This window comes from Dasypus novemcinctus, chromosome 14 (assembly GCF_030445035.2).
Source record: "Dasypus novemcinctus isolate mDasNov1 chromosome 14, mDasNov1.1.hap2, whole genome shotgun sequence".
Classification (NCBI taxonomy): domain Eukaryota; kingdom Metazoa; phylum Chordata; class Mammalia; order Cingulata; family Dasypodidae; genus Dasypus; species Dasypus novemcinctus.
Genome location: NC_080686.1, coordinates 88,766,122 through 88,792,095, shown reverse-complemented (window position 1 = coordinate 88,792,095; position 25,974 = coordinate 88,766,122). Strand labels below are relative to the sequence as shown.

Genomic DNA, 25,974 nt, shown 5'->3' with positions numbered 1-25,974 from the left:
ATTTTATCATGTATCCCATCATCTAGAAAAATTATCTGAATCTTTCAAATGCTGAAGTTATCTATTGACGATTCAATTCCAGTGCTGCCTGGGAGGACAATGCCTCATGAGCTAGGGTGATGTCCCACAAGGTGCTTCAAAGCATTGAATAATATATGAAGTTGTTTCTCCTGCAGCCAGAACACATGGACGAGTCAGGAACCAAGGAATAAAAGTAGAATTAGTTACACTCTCCTCCTTTCCCCACCCCATCACACATAATGACCAACTGGCAATTTCTTTTTTTCCCCATCACTGCAACTCTGGTTCTGCTGGTTTAACAGTCTCAGTATCCCAAAGAATTATTTCACCCAAGGAGTCAACAATGCCTCCAGTGATCTGGAAGTGTAAGCTGCAACCTGGCAATTGTGAGCTCCTCATAATACTGAGCAGTCAGACAAAAACAGAGATTACAGAATTGGCTGGGGTAATGGGTCTTGATTATCTCCCACAGATAAGTATAGCACAGTTATATTTTCAAAAATACTGCCTAGATATTCTTTCCCGTATAAGCAAATGCTCAGTGGCCACAGGTTTAGCAGCATGCATTAGCTGACATTAAATGCAATTATTGTGCCACAAGTCCATCTACACTTCCTTTTTAGGTACTTTTTAATATATCCAAGAGAAACACTTGCTTCAGGGTTAATTAGGGTCTTGATCTAAAAGGACATAAACTTCATTTTTAACAATGGTGACTAAAACTACTGTAGGGTTTACTAACGAAAAAGGACAGGAGAAAAAGAAGTAAATCACAATAAACCTCTTTAGGTCAGGTAAAGGCCATCTCTCTGCTGGGATATTAAAATAAATTAATATCTCCAGCCCACACACTAAAAGCTAATGGCACTAGAAACAATCAACAGGAGGAAAAACAAACCTGCTAACAACCATCCCACTCATTAGCAAAAGGCAGTTTTACTCAAATACTGAGACCAAATTATGAACACTACCTAACTAAACTGCCTTATCTGTCCTCAATCATCAGCAAGGAAGAGAAGAAATAATTGCTTTAAAAAAACAACATAAGCAATCAATGTCCCACACTGACAAAAGATGCTGCTAATGTGGGAAAATGTGGGAGGTATGGTGAGAGGAGTATTATGGGAATCCCCTATATATGCTCTGTAACATTTATGTAATTGAAGTTATCTTTTAAAAAATAAAAAAAGTGGAAAAACAAACAAAAACAACATAAACTTAAATATTTCTTACAAGGATAATAATGATCCAGCTCCTGAGACAGTGGTTCAGAAGGACTAAAGGTGCAGTGTTTAGGGATTAGTATTCCAAAAACAGTTTTTATAAGCCCAAAGTACCATAAGCACTTGTCTATGAATTAGAGAACAAGATATTGCTATTGCTTCTTTTTGCCTTTTGAAATACACTGTATTTTGTAGGTTCTGACTTTGATTGCAAAAGCAGGACATATAAAAATTTGAAACTGATGTGCAAGTTTGGGGGACCATATATACTAACTGTGAAACTAAATATACCTGTACCTTCTGTTCTTTTAATGAAACCACCTCACAAAAGTAAGAAAATTAGTAAAGCAATCCAAACATGATTAATGTACAATATTCTTGAAAGTATTAAAATTTTAGAGGAAAGGGAAGGAAGGAAAGAAAGAGAAACAAGAACAAGGAAGGGAAGGTGTTTAAAAGAAAGGGGGGAAAATCAATGGACCTGTCTTTTATTTGGCAACAAGTGCAAGAAAGTTCATCTGTAATTTGTTCAGATGTCTGTTTTTTGCACATCTGCATTCTGACAAGAGGGGACTTGGAGGTTTTTCTGTAGCACATGAGCATCTGCGGGCTCTAGTCTCTTATAGAAGTTCTTTTTTGTCACAATAATCTCAAAGCCAAACTTCCTGTAGAAGTTAACTGCTGACCCATTGCTAACCTGTACATGCAGATAAATGTTGTCAAAGTATCATCTTTTTCACAGATGTTTAAGACATGATTTAACATTTTAGTTCCTATTCCCAGACTTTGGTACAGTGCCAGGCATCCTTGTGTCATGATGTGAAGTCTCTTCTGCTTCTGTGAATGTTCCACCCTACAGCAACCACACCTACTGCAATACCATTGAAATGGGCAAGTCTTGCTAGCTCGCCAACCTCCAGCACAGCCTTGTGGAACTTGTCATTGTAGCTGACTGGAAAGATGACCTGGTTTAATCTCTTCAACTGTTTAATATTGTGTGGTGTCACATCTCCCAGCTCGATCTGGCTACCTTTCATGTCCCCCCTGCTGAGGCCATGATCTGATATCGATGCTGGCTGTCATTGCCATCCTGAGCTCTCTGCTCACTTAGTTCAGGCCACTCAAGATCACAAACCAGCCCCCTTGTCTGGGAAAGGAAGCTGAACACGAACCTGTGTCTCCTGGAGCAAAAACTCCTGCTGCTGCACTGGCGCCATGGCTTCATCACACGTGCACATGGGGTGCTGGGCTCTAGCCTGTGCTGCCACTGCCTATCACCAAGGGTTCTAACCTTCAAATCCCAGCTCTAACTTGTACTAGCTGTGTGAGCTTGGGCAAATTACAACCTCTCAGAAACTTGCTTTTCTCATCTATACCCTCACTCATAGGATTAGTGTACTAAACAAATTAACATATGTAAAGAACTTTGAGCTTTGAAATCCAAAATAGTAGTCACTAGCCAAATGTGGCTATTTAAATTCAAATTAATTACAATTAAACAAAACTAAAAATTTAGCTCTGCAATCACATACTGCATTTCAAGTGCTTAATAACAGCACATGTAGCCAGTGGGTACTGTTCTGGACAGTGCAGATACAGAACATTTCCATCACTGCAGAGAGTTCACAACAACACTGACTTAAGAGAAGCGCCCAGTAAGCATGCAAATGATAACTTTTGCTATTATTATTATTGTTGTTGTCACTGCTATCCCTATTATTACAATAGCAAATTTAAGATGCAGTCAAATTTACAGTCTAGTGGAGGAAATGGATAAGTAAAAAAGCATTCACAATGTAGTGTGATTCTTGCAATAATGAAATTAACAGCAGCATCCATAGCAGAGGCTGCTCTCTATTTATTATGGGCCAGGTACTGAGCTGAGTAAACCCTTCACATGGATTCTCTCATTTAATTATAAAAACCTGAGAGTTAAGAACTAATATATCTCTATAACAGATCAGTGTCAAAGTTGGGACTCAGTACATTATCAGGTTTGTTAAACAACAAAGTCCATGACTTAACTACAACCACAGAGGGCATCACATATTTACTGAATGTCCACTAGGGGTCACGCACTATTCTAGGTGTTGCGTAAGCAAAAGAGATCAAGCTCCTGCCCTCAAGGAGTTTACATTCTAGTGGGGCAGAAGCATAAGAGAAAATATATAAGATGATAATCAATGCTATGGAGAACAATCAACGAGGGTAGGGATGGTAGGCTCTTCTATGATGGACAGTCAGGGGAGGATTCACTGAATAGACAGCACTGTACAGAGACTTCAAGAAAAAAAGGGGTAGCCATGGAGCTGGAGTTGAAAAGGTGGGGGTAGTAGTAGGAGCTGAGGTCACAGAGCAGAAGCAAGAGGCCAGTTAGGAGTCTACTGAAATCATTTAGGCAAAAGAGGATGGTGGCATGGATTAGGGTGACAGCAGAAGTGGTGAGAGCTGAAGAGATTCTAAATATATACTATGAAAAGAGCAACAATGGATTTTTATCAATGGACTGGATATGGGTGGTTGTGAAACAAATTAATGACCTAAGGATGTCTCTGGTTTGGGGCCTGAGTAAATGGAATGGTACAGTTGCCATTTTCTGAGATGGAGATGTTTGGAAAAACAGTTGGTTTTAGAGGGAAAAAAATCAAGAATTTAGTTTGGAAGGTTCATTGAAAAATATGTATGGGAATAAAACGAAGTGGAAATGAAAAGAAGATAGCAGTGTACCTGAGACTGGTTCTAGAGAGAGTACTGGGTACAGGCACAAGTGCTTTAAATGATTAAGTACATGGGGTTATGAGGGGCAGAGATCAGATAATGTCAGGGAGGATGGTGAAGAAGGAGCTAAGTGAAGTTTGGGAAGGGAAGGACTATTTAAAAGTGAGAGAAGAAACCTCTCAGTAGAAAGAACAGCAACAGGCAAGTGAACATGACTTATTCTAAGAATCTGCACAATAGAATGGTAAAAAAATGAGACTAAATGGAGTGGGTGTAGCTCAGTGGTTTGAGCGCCTGCTTCCCATGTATGAGGTACTGGGTTCAATCCCTGGTACCTCAAAAAAAAAAAAAAAAAAAAGAGACTAAAAAGGTAAAAAGGTCATATATGCCACAAAAAGGAGTTTGAACTGAACCCTGAGAGTAATAAGAGTAACTAAAGAAGGTAAAGTTGTGGGAAAGGCAGGCAAAATGATCAAATTTTCCATTTAAAAAGATATCTGGGCTACTAGATAGGAAACATATTAGGAAAGGACAAAACTGCATGCAGCAAACTTCCCTAGGAGACTTAGAATTGTGAAAATAGGGATGGAGATAGATAAACTAATTTGAGAATCAGTAAGATTTGGTGACTGGTGACAGGACCCAAGATCCAAGGATTTTGTAGTAATAAAAATGACAACCAGACTTCTGATGTGGGAAAGTGGGTGGATGATATTGTCATTTAAAAAGTTATAGAACCCTAGGAGAAAATTAAAGGGAAAACCTTACTGTGGGGCATGTTGAATTTAAGGTGTCTTTAGCACATTTAATGGAAATGTCAAAAATTGGATTCACTTGTGTGGTCCTCTGAAGCAGCTCTGGAATGGAAATAAAGATTAGGGACTCAGCAGCATAAAGATAGCAATTCAAGTTATGAGCATAGATGCTAGCTCTCAGGAAGAATATATAGTATGAGAAGAGAGTCAAAAACAGATCCTGTAGGAATACTAAGATTTAATGGATAGAGAAATGAAATAGGGTCCACCGAACAGAATATAGAAGCATGGACAGAAGTCAGAGGAAAAAACAGATGCGTGTTGTCCCAAAGTTAAGGCACACTACAATTCAGAAAGGAATTACCTAGAGCAGAGAGAGATCAATAAGAAAAGGACTGAATTATGTTCATGCGATTTTCTCCTGGTCTGTAACTCTGGGCAGTTCATAGCTCTCAGTCTTAGCTTCCTCATCTAAACAAGTATGTTGCAGTGTCTACTATACCGGTTGTTGTGAGGATACATGGTAATGTGTCTAAAATACTTAATAGAATGTTAGACACACGAGACACTAAAAAAATGTTATTTTTATTACCATATCTCTTATGTATATCAGGCCGAGGTAACAAGGAAAATAGGTGTTGAAAGCATGAAACTACACAGAACCAATATCCACAGAATGCAATATGTAGTTCAGTAAAGAGCAACCGGCAGAAAAGAATTACAGTCATTTTCCCCATCTCCCAAATGCAACTTATAACAGAGAAGTTCTCAAGAGCCTATCAAAGAGAATTATTTAAGCACATCTTAGTATTTATATAAAGAATTGTGTTCTGCTGCCATTTACAATAATCATTATGAGCTTAGGCTCATGATAAAGGTGTTATGTTCTTAAGCAGAAGCTGCTTAAACTCAACAACATTGCATAAAAATAAATAAAAAATTTCCAGAAAATTAAAACTGTCATTTAGTGATTTCGAAAATTCTTCCAACAGGTTTTGAAATGATAAGTCAGGTAAAGTTTATCACAAGAACTATTTTAACTACATAATTAAAGAGACCTTTGAACAACCAAACTGGCTTTTAGGTTAGTTTCGACACTGGCAAAATGATAATCACAGTTTTCTAAATGATATTCAACATATACTTTCCTATCAAGGATTAATGTTCTACCCTTTTTGGCTCTCAAATCCTCAAAGACACAGGGGCAAGTTTAACTGAGAAAACTGCACCCAACCCTTGCATTTCTAATATAGAAAACACTATTTTCAAAAACAAAATTCCACTGACTTTTGTTTTTAATATCTAGTCTCAATTATTTGCATCCTTTTAGCATAATTTCTGTCATAGCCTCTTTGCTTTAGGACCGACTGCAATTCAACTCTTAATATACAAAATCGATATCATATTCCCTTCCCTGCCTGCTTATGCCATGTTACATCAAATTCAGGAATCCTAGCAATCAAAGTTTTAAATAATGAGGACCACATTTGTCCTCATTATTTATTTGCTTATACATATTAAAATAAACCTCTTTTCTATACAGCTCAGGAGTGCTTGGTGATACTGAAGCTTATCTGGTGGTAAAGAGGCATCTTGCTATAGAATCAAAACAAGGAAATAGTACAGACATGGTGAAGGAAGTATTCCTTGCTCTGTCTTTGTGTGAGCGTGTATGTGGAAGGGGGCGGGACAGCAGGCAGTGGGAGAAGAGATATACAAAGGAGGGACTATCTATCCTGAGGAAGCAAAGGCTGTAGAGGAAAATGGGGTGGGGCTAAATTTCACGGAAGACCTTTCTTTCTGAGTATTCTGAAGCAGAAGGAGCAGCATTCCATATAGGGTGCCACCGGCGAGCACCCGGGGCATGAGGCTTCTCTCCCATGCTCCATTTCTTCCCTGGGTCCTCCAGTCACACCCTCCATGAACTAGATAATCTTCATAACCAAAAGAATGAATTCACCTTTCCTGCTAATTGTTTTCTTCCTTCTAGTCTTTTTAAGTTGCCCCAGAAAACTTACTTAATCTGACTACAGGCACTGGAAAAATAAGCAAGATATCTATTGGCGGATACTATGGTTTTCTCCCTAAGTTAACTTTTAAAGTGCCATGAGGTTTCTAGAGAGTGGTAAGTATATCAAACCCCTTGTCTTTACAGTATACGGTATATCTACAGCACAGAATGAGGGTGATCCACGGATATGAGGCTAGGTCTTTTTCCTTGGTTATGACGTCTCAAAGACTATGGATCACTAATTCTCCAGCAATTTTTTAATGTTCCTTATCTTTTACTGGCTCCATTCACCACAGTGTAGTAGCCTATCGAGTTCTCTGGCGTTGCCTTCTCTATAAATAACATGGTTTCCTGATATCTGAAATTACTTCCCACCAGTGGAGCTATCATGTTGCCTTTTGTCTTGCAATTCTCCTATAAGAAATGTTTCCTCACTAAATGAAAATGAATTCCATTCATTGCTAGCCTAATTAAAAAACTACTATACTGCTATAAAATAAAAACCATAAACAAAATAGAAACCAAATTTAAAAGCTTCAGAGTGTATAGAAGAACACTTTTTAGAATAATTTATATAATTTGATTCTCATTGCTCAGAGAAATTAAATAACTTCCCTAAACCAAACATCTCCTAAGAGATGGACCTGGGAATACAGGATAGCCACCATGTCTAGAAACACAGATAATACTATTTTATTATGCATTGTAATATAATATTATTAAATGATTTTTTGTTTATTTATGCATGCTTCCAGATTTGGTGGCCACCCAGTTAAATTCAGGTCCTGTTAATACATGGCCATAACTATTCTCCTTTATTTCCACATCTGAAGGAGCAGTCAATGCAAACTCCCACTTAACACTGGGATGGTATCTTAAAATTTATAAACCAGATTCCATATTGTTTCCCAATTTAATTTCCCAACACCTTGTGAATGGAGACTAAAAGAGGAAATTAATAGTCTCTGAATGCCTGCTATGCGATAGACATGAAGTTAAGTAATTTACCTTATCTACATTATTCTCGCAATCCCAGGAGGTATTATTATCCACTTTTTACAGATTAGGAAACTAGAAATTTAAGAGAGTAAGTCATTCATTCACTGCCATACAAAGAGTGGAAGAGCAGGGATGGAATGAAAAGTTTTCTGACTCCAATTGCAGCATTCCTTCTATGCCCCCTGTGAAACATGTGTTATACATACCAAGTAATTCCACACACTAACCACGTCACTGACTTCTTCCATGAGAGATTTCTCCATGCTGCTTCTAAAAACTCATAATACACACATCTGTAGGCTCATCTGTCAAAGTTATCTGACCTAAGTTAACCAAACAGAACTTACAACATAACCTAGCACATAGCAACAAGCACTAGAGAAATGTTACCTATGATTACTATTATTATAAAAATGACAGAATATTTTAATAAAAGATATATGTATGGTCATAAGCATATTCTTTAACTGAAACTAGATAAAAGTACTCTTAACCACCAACTAAAAACTACAACCAAAGTGAACTCAATGAACTGTACCCATCTTGAGACACCATGAGATACCATGAAAAGAACCTTGAACTGTATGTCAAAAAATGGAAGTTCAAGTCCCAAATCTTCTGACTTACGCACAAAGTCCCTTAACAACACTGAGGTTGAGTCAATAATATCTTCCCTTCCTAACTTGTGAGGTTAGTGTGATGTGACCATTAAAGAGGTCAGGGATCTGAAAGGGCTTCTCATGCCTTACCTGGGCAAGGAAAGATGGTTTTAGACTTTTTTAGTCAAAGGGACAGGAGATTAGGGCTATCAATGATATCTCCAAATTTGGATTAAGCAAATCATAGGCTAGGCAAATAACTGGGGAAGCCATAAGAGAAGTGAATATACTTTCCTTTATCCAGACCTAGTTCAGTCCTCGAAAACACCTAAAACATCAAATTATAACAAATGGGCTTTGTTACAGTTTTATAGAAATTGGATCACAATTAACTACTTAAGGTTTTATTTATTTATTTATGTATTTATGTAATTATTCCCCCATCTCCCCCTCAGTTTGCTCGCGTCTGCTTGTCTCCCTTTGTTGCATCTTTTTCTTAATTAATTTTTTTTAAAAAGATTTATTTATTTCTCTCCCCCTCCCCGCCCCCCGTTGTCTGTTCTCTGTGTCTATTTGTTGCGTCTTCTTTGTCCGCTTCTGTTGTTGTCAGCGGCACGGGAATCTGTGTTTCTTTTTGTTGCGCCATCTTGTTGTGTCAGCTCTCTGTGTGTGCAGCACCATTCCTGGGCAGGCTGCACGTTCTTTCACACTGGGTGGCTCTCTTTACGGGGCACACTCCTTGCGAGTGGGGCTCCCCTACGTGGGGGACACCCCTGTGTGGCAAGGCACTCCTTGCGCGCATCAGCACTGCGCATGGGCCAGCTCCACACGGGTCAAGGAGGGCCAGGGTTTGAACCGCAGACATCCCATGTGGTAGATGGACGCCCTAATCACTGTGCCAAGTCCGCTGCCTGTTGTGTCATGTTGCTACACCAGCTCTCCATGGGCACAGGCTGTCAGCTCTCCGCAGGCATGGGCCGGGCCAGCTTGCCTTCACAAGTAGGCCCTCAGACGCGGACCCAGGGCCTCTCATACGGTAGACAGGAGCTCAGTCGATTGAGCCACAGCCGCTTCCACTACTTAAGGTTTTGTTGCTGTTTTTTACATGGACTGGCCTAGAAACCTAGCCACCAAACATTATTTTCATGGGAAACAGTGTTCCACGATTTCATTCAGAAATACAAACTGTCGGTGGCAGAATCAGGAAATCCCTGTTCAGTCCTGTGGCCAATAAGATATGAGATGTCAGGTGAAGGACTGCCAGTGTACAATAACTATATAACCAGCTTTCACTTTAACTATAATTTCATTTTACCCACAATTGCACAGCGGGTACACAGAACAAATACTATTATTATCCCCATTTCAGAAACGAGGAAGCTGCATGAAAAAGTATAGAGAAGTAACATGACTTGTCCAAGGTCATAGTCTGGAAGGAACAGGATGAGAAGCCAAATCTTTATTTTCCAGCCCAACGTACATATCAATTAAGCATCAAATGCTTAGAAAAGGAGGGGAGGGAAGAGAAGTGATTGTGGGTTATTTAGATTTTAGTTTTAGACTAATTTCTAAATTTTCATTAATTTCCTTCTTTATTGTTGCCTAATAAGTCAATTGCTGAAACCATATCAGAAAGTTTAAATTGTTTTAATTCCCTCATTGTTATATACAGATGTTTCAACTTCAAGCACTTCATAATAAAGTGACTCACTGACTAAGCCCAATCTACATTAGTCACTTGTTGAACTGTTACATGAGACCTATGTAAAACTCTGGGGAAGAGGGGAGGGAAGGGAGGCAGAGGGAGACAGGAATAAACATTTACCAAAAAAGATGACTAAATTAGAGACAAAAAGTGAAATGCAAGACTTGTACACTTTTCCTTCCAGTATAAGCTGTGGCTTAGGAAAATAAATGTGAGGAAACAGGACACCAGCTACCTATCACTCTTAGGTAAACTCTTTAGAATAGAGTTTACTCATTTAAATCAGCGTATGGTTGCCTTTTTTTTGTGGTAAGAGAAAGAAGTTAAAAGTTAACAGGACAGAACTCTGAGACCTTGCATCTATATAGCACTTTTACCTCTGAAGTGCTTTCACATATGTTATCTTACTTTTTAATCAAGAAATTACTCTGGCAGAGGTAGGGGTAGATAGTGCTAAAGCTCATTTTGCAAAGGAGCACATGAAACTTGCTAAAGGTCGCACAGCTATTCATGGTTAGGAATAGAAGCAAACTCAGTAATTAAATCGAACATTAACACCAAGCAATTTACTATCATAGTGAGCTCACACACAACACTTTACATTATAAAGACAAAACACTTTAAGTCCATATTCTGGCATAGCAATTCTATTACAGAAAACGTGGTATAAGGTATTCTAATTTCATTTATGTTATAGTTGCGTTAAGTAGTTATCTTAAGAATTTCCGCTAAGAAACTGAGCATACAATGTTTTTGCTGAGGCTTTTAAAAACAGTTTACTTAGACCTTATGTGTCAAATTTCATTTGGGATACTCTGAGCACATCCAAGACTTAGCCCATCTAGATTTTCTATTTAGTATTTCATGGAGCTTTTTTTTTTTTTGGCTTCACTTTCATGTTGTTGGTAGAAATAAACCTTAGGGCAGGGGTTCTTCACCTTTTTTGTTCCATGGACCCCTTTGCCACGCAGGTGAAAACCACAGACCCCTTACTAAGTCCACACTATGAATATATCACACCTGCACCAATTTGTCCCCACAAGAATAATGTGTTTTTTGAATTTCAATTCAAGCTCACAGACCCCTTGCTAAGAAACCCTGCCTTAGGGTGATGGAGAGTAACCTGACAAGCAAAAAGGGCTTGCTTCTTGGTACCAGTAACACAAACAGCTGAGATGACTGGAAGACAAGCAGGCCTAGGAGCACCTGAGACCTTGCTGGTGACAGTCAAGGGAAGGTAAAAAGCAAGCAAGTCAGAAGGTCTGGGGATCAACCACGTGGGGCAATCATAATAAACTATTTCTGGTTATTGTTATTTTTAAGTAACAATGACTTGACTTTTCTAAATATGACTTCTAAGATATCCAAATGATTATTTTAAATAATTTTTTAAAGAAGGATAACATGAATTAAATTAAAAACTGTTGCAGAGTGGGTGTAGCTCAGTGGCTGACTGCTTGCTTCTCCTGTATGAGGTCCCAGGTTCAATCCCCGGTATCTCCTAAAACAAAACAAAACTGTGATATATTATTCTATTACTCTATTTCCTGAAAACAGAACATAAGGATTTCCACCCAAGTATTTTAAAGAATACTACATTATGTGACATAAATTTTCATTAACTTTTCCTTAAAAACAAAACAAACACAACTGCAACAAAAAACAACAGGAAGCCCAGAAAGAAATGAAATTTTAAAAGTTCTAGTTGTTAAAAATCAGGCTGGCCAAGATACAAAAGAATGAAAGATAAAGTGCCACTACTGTCATTGCCGGAAGCTTGATGCTTTAAGAGAGCATTCATTTTCTCCATGACATTTCACAGGGAATTGGCTCCACTTCAGAATGAAAGAGCTTTTCCTCACCAGTCAATTGCAAACTCACACAAGGGTTTGAAAAACAAAATCCATTTAAATTCTCTCCATTTCTATTCTTTCTGTTCTCTCTATTGTCAACAATTTCTAGAGATTGCACTTTTGAAATATAGCTGACAATTTGCATATTCTCTATATTTTCCCCAGTATTTTTAAATGGATGCTACTAATAAAGAAAAATTACTTAAAAATGGAAGCAAGATAGTTTGATGAAAGCATAATTATCTATACACGCACACAAAAACAAATTTAATAGAGTTGCATTTCCTCAAAATCTTCTCTTACATAAAATATCTAAGAAAACCTTGAAAGCTGTTCCTGAATTACCAAAGTCTTTACTGATTTATCTGGTACTCATCTCTAGCACAGCCCCCTCATCACCATTAACTAAAATATGGCACGCCAGGTAAAGCACAATCCTTCTCCTCACTAGACAGAGTAGAGCTATTGATTAGGGGACATCAACCCCAACCTGGCCAAATGCCATGCTGCTCACTGGCCTCTGCACTAGCCAGGACACCCAGATTTCGACTAATTCTTTCTGGCCACAACACTCACTAGGAGCACGAAGTCCCCACTCCCACCCCCCACCCATTACCAGAAGTCATTTTTCCAAGGAAAGGGTCCCTTCCTTTAACTTCTTAAGGAACAATGTCTGGCCTTTCCCAAAGGTTTCCTGCTGCCCAGTCTATTCTCTGTATTTTCACTCAAAGGTCCCCTTCAGATACTATTTGAATTTAGTCAAGAGAAGTGACTTCTCCTTGAAGAACTTTCTCAGCAACTTCATAAATATGTAACAATAGAAGCCACAATTTACTAAGTGACAGGGCTGCTCTAGAGGCTTTCACGCTAGCTTTTCTTCCTTACCACTCCATGATCTAGGGTATGACTCCCCATTCTAAGAGGAAACTGAGGCTCAGAATTAGGAAGTAGAAAATCCAGAATTTAAGCAAAGGATCTTTTTCCTTACTCTGTATTTTTAAAGCATGTCTTTATTGTCTCTTACAAACTATTTAGCAGTTAAAATTATCCAGTAGCTATTTTGTGTACAAATGTGGAGAGGTTCTTCTATCTTCATTGGACTAAGGAGACTATTGGCACCTCCTGAACATTGTAATTACGAGATTAATAAAAAAGTAACTGCTTTCAAGTCCACACTTGGAAAATTTTACAGTAAACTTTAACATCTGGAGAAACCATTCCCCATTTCAAGCTATTTCCCCACCTCTTTCTACAGTTGTCCTTTCTTTGTCCATTTCAAAACCTAGGAAATAATTGAGGGAAAGACCTAAATCTCAAAATCATTAATACTTATCAATCATGGTGAAAAGCATGATGTGGAATGAGGCTAAAATGACTATCTAAAATAAGAGTTTAATGCTATATATTAATTATGCCCAATGTCAGAAATAACCAGGAGTTTGCTATATTAAAAACATTCAAATAATCCAAGTAATTAGCTACTGGGATTGCCTAGCACTGCTGTGGCTACGACAGTCCATCATCTTATTGGGCACACCAGTGTCCTCCTGGAGTGTTGAGGTAAAGCAGGCCTTCCAGAGGTCTGTTTGCTTTTCCTGTCCATACCGCTGCCTTTTCTGTGGCCCCTCTTTCCCTTTCCTCAAAACATTTCCCTCTCTCTATTCTGCTGAATCAAGGCTCCACAGTGGGATCCTGTTTGCTGCAGAGACCCTGATAGCCAAACACCACTGCAGGTTTTTTTTTTCCCCTCAAACATTTATTTATCTCCTGCCCCCTTGTTGTTTTGCACTTGCTGTCTGCTTTCTGTGTCCATTCTCTTTGTGCTCCCTCTGTCTGCTCATCTTCTTTTTAGGAGGTACCAGGAACTAATCTAGGACTTCCCATGTGGGAAAGAGGTGCTCAATTGAGCCACCTGAGCTCCCTGCTTTAGTTGTGTCTCTAGTTATCTTTCCTCTGTGTCCCCTTGTTGCATCAGCTCACTGCAACAGCTCGCTGTCTTGTTTGTTTTCTCCAGGAGGCAATGGGAACTGAATCCCAAATCTCCTGTGTGGTAGGCAGGAGCTCAATCACGTGAGCCACATCCACTTCCCTTTTCTTTAAAAAAAAAACTTATTTATTTACTTATTTATTTCTCCCTCCCCACTCCAGCTGTCTGCGCTGTGTCCATTTGCTGTGTCATCCTCTCTGTCTGCTTTTGTTGTTGTCATCAGCACTGGAATCTGTGTTTTTGTTGCATCATCTTGCTGTGTCAGCTCTCTGTGTGTGCAGCACCATTCCTGGGCAGGCTGCACTTTCTTTCGCGCTAGGCGGCTCTCCTTATAGGGCGCACTCCTTGCATGTGGGGTTCCCCGACGTGCGGGACACCCCTGCGTGGCAGGGCACTCCTTGCGTGCATCAGCACTGTGCATGGGCCAGCTCCACACGGGTCAAGGAGGCCCGGGGTTTGAACTGCAGACCTCCCATGTGGTAGACGGACGCCCTAACCACTGGGCCAAGTCCGCCACTCCACTGCAGGTTTTTAAAAACTTGTCCTTTCTCTTTCTCACTATTGGCATAATGCCTGGTGTTTTGTTTTGTTTTTAAAAGATTTTCTATTTATTTCTCTCCCGGTCCCCCCCATTGTCTGCTGTGTCCATTCTCTGTGAGTTCTTTTGCATCTGCTTGCATTATCAGATGGCACTGGGAATCTGAGTCTCTTTCCTGTTGTGTCATCTTGCTGAGTCAGCTCTCCGTGTGTGCGGCGTCACTCCTGGGCGGGCTGCGCTTTTTTCTTGCATGGCACGGCATTCCTTGAGCACGGGCACACACCTTGTGCATGGACCAGCTTACCACACCTGTCAGGAGGCCCTGGGGATTGAACCCTGGACCCTCCATATGGTAGGCGGATGCTCTATCAGTTAAGCCAAATCCGCTTCCTATGCCTGGTGTTTTTGAGTTCTGGCCCCTTCCTGATCTACACAGCTACATCTCTAAGGCCGATCTTGCATCTTACAGATTTTTTTTTTTTTCTTCCTCTCCCCACCCCAGTTGTCTGCTCTCTGTGTCTATTCACTGTGTGTTCTTCTGTGTCTTCTTCTATTCTGTGTCTCTCTTTGTTGTGTCATCTTGCTGCATCAGTTCTCTGTGTGTGCAGCACCACTCCTGGGCAGGCTGCACTTCCTTTCGCACTGGGCGGCTCTCCTTACGGGGCGCACTGCTTGCAAGTGGGGCTCCCCTACACGGGGGACACCCCTGTGTGGCACGGCACTCCTTGTGCGCATCAGCACTGCACATGGGCCAGCTCCACACGGGTCAAGGAGGCCTGGGGTTTGAACGGTGGACCTCCCATATGGTAGGCGGACGCTCTGTCCGTTGAGCCAAGTCCACTTCCCTTATAGATTTTTGACACACCCTTAAATCCTTTGTATGCCACAGAAACTCTGCCACAAACCCACTGCTGGACTCATTTCTTAACCTCCACTGTAAAATAAACATTTCCCAAAGTACATTCTGAAGAATATCAGTCCGTCTCCCTACAAGGTTTCATAGCCAAATAAGGTTAGGAAATTACTGATTATTCTTCTGTTGGAGAATCACATTGCATAAAGCATATTAAAGGCTTTGGAGTCTTTAAGGAACTCCTTTAATCAAGCATTCCCCAAACTTATTTGACCACAAAATCCTTTTCTTCTATTATACTTATTCACATCATGGTTAATTAGTATTATGGAGAAAGCTTTTGCAAATGCTGCACTAGAGGCACATAAAGGCCCACTAGAGTATAAACATCTTATATTTCTGAATAAAATTCAACACTTAACACCTATAAAATACTGGAATGGATTTCTAAAAACTTCCCAGACAAATCAGTCTCAATATAACATAGACCAGAATTTTCTATTAGCTGTTATATTGCTTGTTAACCTAAAAGAGTCACATCTGGAGTCCTTCCTATAGCGGCAGCTCAATTAGTGGAAAAATATATCCAAACCTAATTCTATACACTAGATAAAATGCTAATAAACATTTCAGAATAACTGTAGAGGGAGTTCCAAAGCATTGGAATACAAATCAATTAACAGTAACCACAGAAATAGATATATATCCCATGAGCAAAAGGCTGAAGAGTGACTCCTAAAGGCAACTCTTTTTATTTCCTTATTAATTTCAAAACCTGGGAAGTGTTCCTTTAAAGGCAGAGGCCCATATATAAATAATTTGAAAACTTCTGGCAAAAAAAAGATTTAAGAGACAGCACACCATTCCAGAGTGCAGAGTTGGGGATGGTGTTGGGCGGGAGGGGCGCCAGGGCACAGGGGTGGTAGAGAAAAGGGCAGCACTCTCCCATTTGGCTCCAAGAGATTTCATTGATTTCACTCCCATGCCATCTCTCACCTTCTTGCTTTCCCCTTGACAAGAGTAATTTCTTTCATGATCAAGAATCTCCTCTTCTTAAATTTGTAACTCTCAAACTAACTTTTCCCTCCTTCCTCTTCTGCCAACAATTCACAATGTCTAGAAGAGTGTAGTGCATTCTTCTGATTAGTGGGTGACCATTTCTAATAAACCACACCTTCTGACCAGGGACTTTCTTCATATACTCTAAAATAAATTATGAGTTTTCTAATTGAGAAATTCTCCCCAAACCTCTTTAACTAACTGCCATCTTTCAAGATAACCCACAAACTTTCGTGTTAAATAAATGGATATTAAAGTAACTATGAACTAAGATTGACAAAAGACAAAGCTTAGCAGTCAATAAAGGGTGGGGAGGCATAGGGAAGTGATACGTCAAAAACATTCTAAACTAGTTGCATAATGACAAGGCTGAGGTAAACTATACTTTTGACCCACCTCATTCTTTTATTATATCTAAGATTGTGCTGGTTTTAACAGCTTATGTGAAGTATATTTCCACTCTTCTATATCACAATATATTAGTTTTAAAAGGCAAATAAAATGTTCAGATTAGCTTATCAAGTAAAAACCACAGTACACAGGGCACATCCATGAACAGATTTATAAGAAACAACACAAGTGGACCTACTGAGCACCTAATTGTTCCTGTTAGGTTAAGAAGAAAAATATTCTCCCTCCACAGCTTTTGGTAGAACACTTATAAGACAATGACTTAAAAACCAAAAATACGTAGCTGTAATCAAAATACTGTAAAATCTTACCTAACCTATTAGATGCAAATAGTACAAAAGAGCATTAGACGAAAGAGAAGAAAGTACACAGGTTCTGGATTTTCCAATAAACTAACATGTTGAAGTAGCACCTACAAAAAGAACAATGCACAGGTAAAGTCTGACAATTCTTTTAAGATGTAAAGTTTGTTAAAATAAAACTACATCATTATAGATCATGATAAAAAACATATCCCAAAGCATAATGTGAACGTCAAGCTCTAATTACTTTTGTTAAACGCTAGGACTATACTGCTCATCAAAAACCAAGAGGATGTATATTTTATCAGTGATGGTCAATAATGTGCAAAACTAATGTGAACCTGTCATGCCATTTACCATTTAGCTTCACCTCTCCCAGTCTTTTTCTCTATGAAAATTAAGGTTATTAAAAAAAAAACATTGCAAGGGACACCTACATGATAGTAGTTGGACTTTTCTTTTATCATCTCTTTAAAAAAAAACACAATACCTGAATATGGATTTGAGGATTACTTGAACTAAACTTGTACCTACAACTCCCACAGGATGGGAACTACAAGTTTAGTTTAAAACAATAACATAAACAGACTCAGAAATGCACCCTACGACCATTGTGTTTACTGAATAAATGATATGAAGTCTCATTTGAAGAGGAGTGACCGGTATTTGACAAGTGAAACGGCTTTTAGGATTTATTCTTCAGTCAACTACAGCCATGACTTACGTTATGGAACACAGTTCTTGGCACACAATAGGTACTCAAATATCTGTTCATGAATGAATCACTGACCACTGTTGGGCAGGTTACTCAACTATTTTATAGGCTTTAACTTTCTATATTTACAAGCACTTTATGAGACCCCATCGTTGGCCCAATTTTAACAAAATTAAGTTGTTGGATTGATGAAGGCATTCTGAAACTCTGACTTTGAAACTATCAGAAATAAGATGTTTCCATTTCATGTCTAAGTCACAGTGACAGAGAAGTTACCAGTCACATTCCCCATGTTGAGGCCCATATGACTATCATCTCAGATTAAACCTCACTTCCTCAGGAAGCAGTCTCCCAACCACCCAGCAGATATTGTGTGCCCCTCAGTTATTTAGTCTCTCTGAACATTTCATTTTCCTTTGTAGCACACACTATACCAATCATGTTTGCATCTCTCTTTGTTAAATGTTTGTCCCCCCTTCTAGACTATAGGCCTTGCTGGTTGACTCTTCTTCCTATTTCTTACACCTAGAATGTTCCTGGCACATGGGTATTTAGTAAACATCTATTCAATGAACATCTGAGAACAAAAAAGGCAGCCAATGGTATCCCTTCAATGTTCTCAAATAATGAAAGTTTAGAAATCAAGTAAAGGAATATTAGATCATCAGATGTCTAATGTTCAGAACATCACTCTGTTCTCAACATGAAACTGAGAAAATAGTATTTCCTTGGTAGTAATAGTGATGAAAGAAGGAACTGTATCATAGCCTATCTGTGTACCATTTTATAGCTTTTAAAACCTTTCATAGCATGTGTAGTCTCTTGACTAAAAGTCCCTGTGGCTGTCTCAGAGTGGAACTTTTTGCCGCTTTGTATGAATTGTTTTTAAGAGTTATAACAGATATATAACCCATTTATCCTGAAAGTTTTTATAAATGACTTTTAGACTATCTGGGAACTTTTTATTCCTCACTGCAACAAATTAGCTAGAATAAAGTCCTAATTTTTTAAAGCTTCAGAGCACTGAAATAATGCAGATTCCAAATAAAATCTCCAGGTATGTGTGAATGTGGGAGAGTTCTATATTCTCAAATGACAAAGAAAGGCAATCTGAGAGCTTCTTCAGTATGCCAAAGGGCCTTCCCAGGGATTGTTGGTAAATCAAGCCATACCTCTAAGGTTCCAAAGTAAACTAATAAAATCTTTTCAGAGGTGTATAACCTTCAGAATTCTGTGAAGGTGAGAATGGGAGAGAGAATATTTATTAAAAAAAATAAACCCTAAGCTCGTTGACAACTAAAAAAAAACAACAACTTTCCATGACCATGTGAATATCCATAAACAGAAAGCCATAAGTATTTTGAAATTAACTTCAGGAGACTCTCAGAATCTGGAAAAATGATTAAGTAACGGAAGTACAGCAGCTGTCAAAAAGTCTATGACAGAGTGGAAAGTTAAATGGGACTGATAGGGGTTCCCACTGTTTGCCTTCTTCCTTGATAATCTGACATAAAGCAATTTCTTCTTTTCTGAGGCCATGGATACCTCATACTGTGACTTAACTAGCTTATATCTAAATCCTAAATTGTACTTGAATTCCAGAGTAGGACAGGTCAAAACCAATAAAAAAAAGTACCTTGATAAAGTGAGTAAAGCAAAGTACTTGTTTTTAAGAAAATCTTGTTCCACCTGTCCAAGGAGTATGTTAGGAAATCTGAGCAGAGGTCATAATAATAATATCTTGTTATCAAATTCTATGAATTTCAAGGTGCTCTGATATACAGTATCTAATCTGATTCACATAATAATCTTGTGTAATAGGCAGGCCAAGAATTTTACAAAGAAAATGAGGCTTCGAGAAATTGTTTCTTGTGGCTCAACTGACAGAGCACCCATCTACCATATGGGAGGTCCACAGTTCAAACCCAGGGCCTCCTGACCCGTGTGGTAGCTGGCCCACGTGGAGCACTGCTGCATGCAAAGAGTGCTGTGCCATGCAGGGGTGTCCCCTGCATAGGAGAGCCCCACCTGCAAGGAGTGCACACGGCACTGAGCTGCCCCACACGAAAAAGGCAAAGCCCACCCAGGAGTGGTGCCATACACACAGAGAGCTGACGCAGCAAGATGATGCAACAAAAAGAGACACAGATTCCTGGTGCTGTCGAGAATGCAAGAGGATACAGAAGAATATACAGCGAATGGACACAAGAGAGCAGAGATTATATTTCTTCACCAATGATCATAACTCAGAGAGTAGAAGAACAAGGACTGGAAGGGTTTCTGATTTCTGTACTAGGGCTCTGTCTAAAGAAAGTACCTCCTCAGCTGTTCATTCTTCATCCCTTACCGACAAAAGCAACAAGGTAGCAATGCCCATAACTTCAAGTATGTAAAGAGATGTAAAATATTTCTCTCAAAATAATGACTGTAACCCATTATGTTCCTATACAGTTTCAGGTCTTGTAAATCTTATAAAATTATATAACTTTGTATCAAGGTTGCATACAGCATAACTTTGCATTAGGAAAGGCAAATAAACATGTTTTCTTCTCTTACGAAAGACCAGGGGGCCTTCCTTTCCAAGCATTAAAATCACTAAACTCAATGTGCCCTCTAGTCTAGTGTAAGTTTAGGGCTGAAAAGTGTGATAAAACTCAAAACATAATCTTCTCTGTTTAGTAAGGTAAAGGTAATAGAATGAGACCAGGAGATGGAAGAAATGTTGTTAACTAGTGAAAGAGGGGGAAGGGTATTCTTTCTTTGACTTTTTTTTCCTGCCAAGTGACTCAGTTTCTGAAAGAGAGAAGAGTTCAAATCTTGGTGCAAAAATACCTTAAATTTCTGTGAAAACTGTGGTTTAATAGAAAAAAAAGTTAACATTAAGTTCTTTGACTCTAAAATCTGGTTTTCTTACCTGTAATACACATTATGCTGTTACATTTGCACAACATGAAAGTTAAAGAAAGAAAAGCCAATCAAATAACCTCCACTGAATGAACGGGTCAAAGCAAAATTGATCGATATCACAGGCCTAACTCTAACTTTGGTAGCAAACACAGGACACATACTACAGAGCCAATCTTGTTCTTTTAAGTCAGTGATTTTCCACCCTGGATATATATTAGATTCAGTTGTTTTTTTAAGTTAATAATGCCCCAACTATACTCCAGATCAATGAAATCAGAATGTCTGAGGGTAGGAACTAGTCAATGCTAGGCTTCAGCTGTGGTTGAGAACCTCTGCTCTAAAGTGCTTTGTTACTATAGTTTCATATGCACCAACATGATACCATTTCCACATTTTCCTATGGAAATACCAGGACTAACAATCAAAATGGCTAGAAATATCAGAATTTTACAAGCTGAATAAGTTTATTTTGATATGAGCAGATAAAGTTAGTCACAATAATACATTTAATAAATACTAACCATAACTAACCATAAAAAAGAGACACTTTATGTAACTATGTAATGCATATTAAATTGGTTTAAAGACTAAGCAATACCTAAAAATTTATCTTCCACTGAATAGTAGCCAACTTGGAAAATATTTGGTTTTTTGAAATTTTCCCATAGCTACAAGTAAGAAAAAGCAAATAAAAAAACCAGAAGCACAAGATACCCTATTACACAGGTGTACTAAAAGCAGTTCACAAGGGAGTTTCCATTGCTCATAGGACAAAGGACTTCTCAGAAACATTACTGCAATCGTATTGCTCATTTCTTACTCAACACAGTACTGAAAAGGATGTTGCTATGTTCCCACCTTAACTGCCTTGTAGGTTGTTCCTGTGACAGCTGGAGTCAACAAAGATAAGTTTGGCTTCTGGAAAAACCAAAATGCCAACCTTCTTTATTTTTAAACTTCCTCTAAAATTCTTCTGTATTATCTGATTCAATGAATTTTGCAATAGATGCATATAGGTTAAAATTGGAGAATGAGTAACTGAACCTGACCTGGTCTAAATTGTGTGCTTAAGCAGATGAACAATGAAAACAAGCTGTATATAATTTTTAGCATTAAAAAAAATCTCATACTTGAAGGAGGCTTAGACTTAAAACTTCAAGACAAAAAAGGCAAGAAAACCTAAAATAGATTTGATGTCCTAATTAACCAAGGTGGCCTAGCTGGGAAAATATTTAAGATTCCTATGCTATGAGACTTCCTGATTAAAAGGAAATTAATAGCTACTTCAGTAAAGAAAGGAAATAGTGAAGGTTAGAGAAGAATTTTGATTTTGTGTTCCTATATCCAGGTCAATGAGTTGTAACTAAATATAACAAGGTGAGTGGGTATGAGTAAATAAACATAAATATTAAACTTACATGATTTATTGCATATTGAACAGCCTTTACATAATGGTTTAGCTCTCGATCCATTATAGCAAATTCAACCATTGCCTTGTCCATACTGTACTCACTACTCACTTCAGCTGAAAGAAAAAAAAAAAGATACCAACTATTATTTTCCACTTAAAATGCAATTATTTGGAAAAGGATGCACCAATATAATCTGTATCAGTCCATAGTCTAAATCTGTAAAGATTCTACACATTAAAAAAGCTCCTCAACATCTGCTTGCTTCGTTTCAAAATTCGAAAAACGTACCCAGTAGAACAAGGCTCAAAGGCAGTGCTGGGATGGAAAGAAAGGCAGACTCACTCACTTTTACGATAGATCAGTAACTACACCTTTCTCAACCTCAGTTTCCTCATCCATTAAAGAAGCCCAGTCATATATCTGCCACGCAAACCTCACAGGATTATTAAAGACCAAAGAAGGAAGATTTCCACTTTCAGTAATAGTTCTTACTGAATCAATCCTCCTATTGAATATAACTAAAAATACTGGATAAAAGAGGTGTGTGGGGGGGAAGTATCCTTAAAAACAAAAGTCACAGATAGTACGAAATGACCAGGACAATACATAGAGAAAACCCCAAAAGATAACTGGAGCAACAGACACCAAATGTGCATATCCTCTCACATTAAGCTGGGATCCCTACTCCTCACTATCACATCCTTCTTGGGACTGCAGGGAGGTTGGCTTGTGCCACCAAGTAGAAAGCAGGGAAAGGAAGGAGAAAACAAACCTGTTTCTGAAAAAGCATGGCCACAAAACAGCCCTGATGGGTTTGTAGTCTGAGTTCCCCTTGCCTGAGAGGACCAGAGAACCTAAGCTCTGACCTTGGTGTAACGTGGTCTTGGACTGGCAGGTACACTGCAGACACAAATCCCTTCTGGAGAAGGCACTTTCATCCTGGTTCTCAAATAACCCCTACAAATAAATTTTAAGGACAATGAGCAGAACATGGGGAAAATAATAAAGCAAAAATACAAACAAATAAAAAAAGCCTCCAAACCCTAAAATAAGCAAGAAAACAAGGTACCAAGAATAAGAACCAGCAGAAGCGGATGCACAAATGTTTTAAGTATTGAAATTAGCTGTCAGAGAATGAAACAACTATGCTATGTTTTTTTTAAATAAAATACCTGCAGGGAACAAGATACTTGCAGACTGGAAAAGATCAAGAGAGGGTAATGTACTTAAAAGTACTTTCAAAAAAATGTTTTCAAGATCTACATATGTAACTTAATAGATCAGGAACAGACAGAGATACAGAATCATAAAAATCTTAACATAAAAGAAAAACTGAAGGAAAAGAAAGTAAAGTTGACTTAAATCACGTTTGGGAATATACTCACTCAAAGACTATCCATTCAAATACCTTAGCTCAGACTCAGGTCAATATTTCTTGTCTACTCTGAAGAACAATACCACAGATGATCCCAAAGATAATAAAATATAACATTTAAAAAATGCTGTATGGGAAAAGTCTGAAATCATATTCCAAATAAAACTGGTAGACTTTTAGTCACCTATCAATGTTTTGAAAATGTGCAGATGTCAACAAAGGAGGCATACTGTTTGGGTGTTGCTTGCACCAGTGACACATATTAGTTGCTACATATACAGCGTCTATTTGTGAACAAGCATATTAATCACTTGATGGTCAGGAAGAGATTTCAAAACAATTTATACCCTAACATGATGGTTTGTGGTTTAAATATGGGTATTTTGTTGTATTTATTTACATTTCTATAGACTGGGTAGGGGTTTGGGGTTGACTGCAATATATATATTATATAAAATTAAATATATATTTTTTATTTTTTTAAGGTACCGGGGGCTGGGGAATGAACCCAGGACCTTTTATGTGGAAAACTTGAGCCACATTGGCTTCCCCAGAGTTGGTTATTTCATTTGTTTTGTTTGTTGCTTGTTTTTGTTTTTTTCAGAAGGCACGGGAAATCAAACCTGTGACTTCCCATAAATAGACTCCTGCTTTCACACAAGATTTATCTAGTTAAACAATGATTTTTTAAAAAGACATTTTCTTAGTGGAATCTGTTTATTTTATGGGCATGTATAGTACAGTATTCTGATCCTGTGATCAAAGTAGTATTAAAGTTAGTATCTTGAGCAAAGATAAAAGTAAACTGTTTTTTCCAAAATTCAATAATTAGTAGCAACCTCAAACTAAACAGGAACTCATCTATCAGGAGGCAAACATCTTTGATGAATAAGAAATTAAAATGTTAGGGACTTAATGTGCATGGGACATTAAAAATGCTATAAAAGGATATGCAAAATAAAATCTATAGGAAGATGGTTCTCATGGATGCTAGTAAGACCTGAACCAGATAGCAATTTGAATACAAAGTCAAAAAGACCTCCCTGCAAAGGAGAAAATGAATTATGTCTGGCATGGAGCCTAAGGGAAGAACCTTTGGAGGCCAACTGGGGCTTAACACAGCCCCAGCTAAGGTTCCAGGGTCCAAGAATGTTGGCACAGGTTCACTGAAGAACACAAGTGCAGCCTGAGGCAAAAAAGGCAAAGACCAGAAGAATTCATGAATTTAGTCCTAAAAAGAACAGAGAATCACTCTGCATCTGGAAAAAGGCTAAAGTCTGAGTGTCTTGGTCTGCTGTGGAAAAAGGATTAGAGAGACCAGAGACGGAAAACAAGAATTTAGAAGAGAATTCCACAATAATATCCAGAAGCGGCCTTGAGAATGTTCCTATCTAAGAGGTAACCTACTACAGCTACTTTAAGATTCTTTTTGCAATTCTTTTTGTTAGCCCTTGTTTCCCTATTGTAATAATAACCTCTTTTTAAAAATGTGATTCATGTGTATGTTTTAGAAACAACAGGCCAGGGAAGGCATAGGGAATCTGTGTCCTGTTCTACTAAAGACTGGAGGGGGAGAAAGAAGGACATAGTGTTGTGTGACAAAGGTGGAGGAGCCAAATCACTGGAGACTTCAAGAGGGTACTAAAGGGATATAAGCACATAAACACGAAGTTGGCTGTTGCCTAAAAGTGGCTGGGGGATGGGGTAGATGTGGAGGGACTGACCAGTCAGAAGCACCTTACTTCTTTTTTTGACAATACATAGTCCCATCTTCAAAATTTTCCCACTCGTAGATGGAAAGCCCTTCTTAAAAAATAAATCCTACACATCCTTCATGGATGGAGCTTAAGACCTACCTTCTTTTAAATTTTATCAGCTTAGGTAGATCTCTTCCTTCACTTCATTTATCACTACACCTATACTTGGTATACTTGCTACTTTGGCACATATAACCATAAACTTGTTTTTTTTACACACATTTGTCTTACTTATCCAGAAAGATTTTAATCCATTGGGGATAAGAATGATACCTTAGTATTCTGCAGATAGGGCAAAGACTTACAGCAATTTTCCCTTCGATATTCTTATATGGCCATTATTTGATAAATTTGAAAATTAAACTTTCACAACTATAAATTATCCTATCTCAGATGTTTAACTGAATTAAAATGTAAAGGGGACATATGAAATAAAACCTCTTTTTTTTTTAAGATTTATTTATTTATTTTTCCTCACCCCCTCATTGTTTTGCACTTGCTGTGTCTGTTCACTTTCCTTGTTTCTTCAGAAGGCACCAAGAACTGAACCTGGGACCTCCGATGTGGGAAGGAGGCATCTAATGACTTGAGCCACTTCCTTCCCTGCTTTGTTGTATCTCTCATTATGTTTTTCTTCTTGTGTCTCTTGTTGCATCAATCTGCTGTGCCTGCCTGTCGTACCAGCTCACTGTCTTCTGTATGAGGCACTGGGAACCAAACCAGGGACCTCCCATGTGGTAGGTGGGAACCCAATTGCTTGAGCCACATCTGCTT

General features: G+C 38.4%; 1 protein-coding gene and 1 pseudogene across 3 annotated transcripts in view; both read right to left on the bottom strand.

The window, feature by feature from the left end:
- NSMCE2 (NSE2 (MMS21) homolog, SMC5-SMC6 complex SUMO ligase) overlaps positions 1-25,974 on the bottom strand; it is a 298,377-nt gene that overhangs the window by 183,615 nt on the left and 88,788 nt on the right. For all 3 annotated transcript variants that reach the window (XM_071208022.1, XM_004452960.3, XM_071208023.1), the window contains one exon: positions 22,075-22,181. In XM_071208022.1, coding sequence (XP_071064123.1) covers positions 22,075-22,181 — 107 coding nt within the window. The remainder of the gene's footprint in view (positions 1-22,074; positions 22,182-25,974) is intronic.
- LOC139436377 (N-alpha-acetyltransferase 50 pseudogene) lies at positions 1,746-2,383 on the bottom strand (annotated as a pseudogene).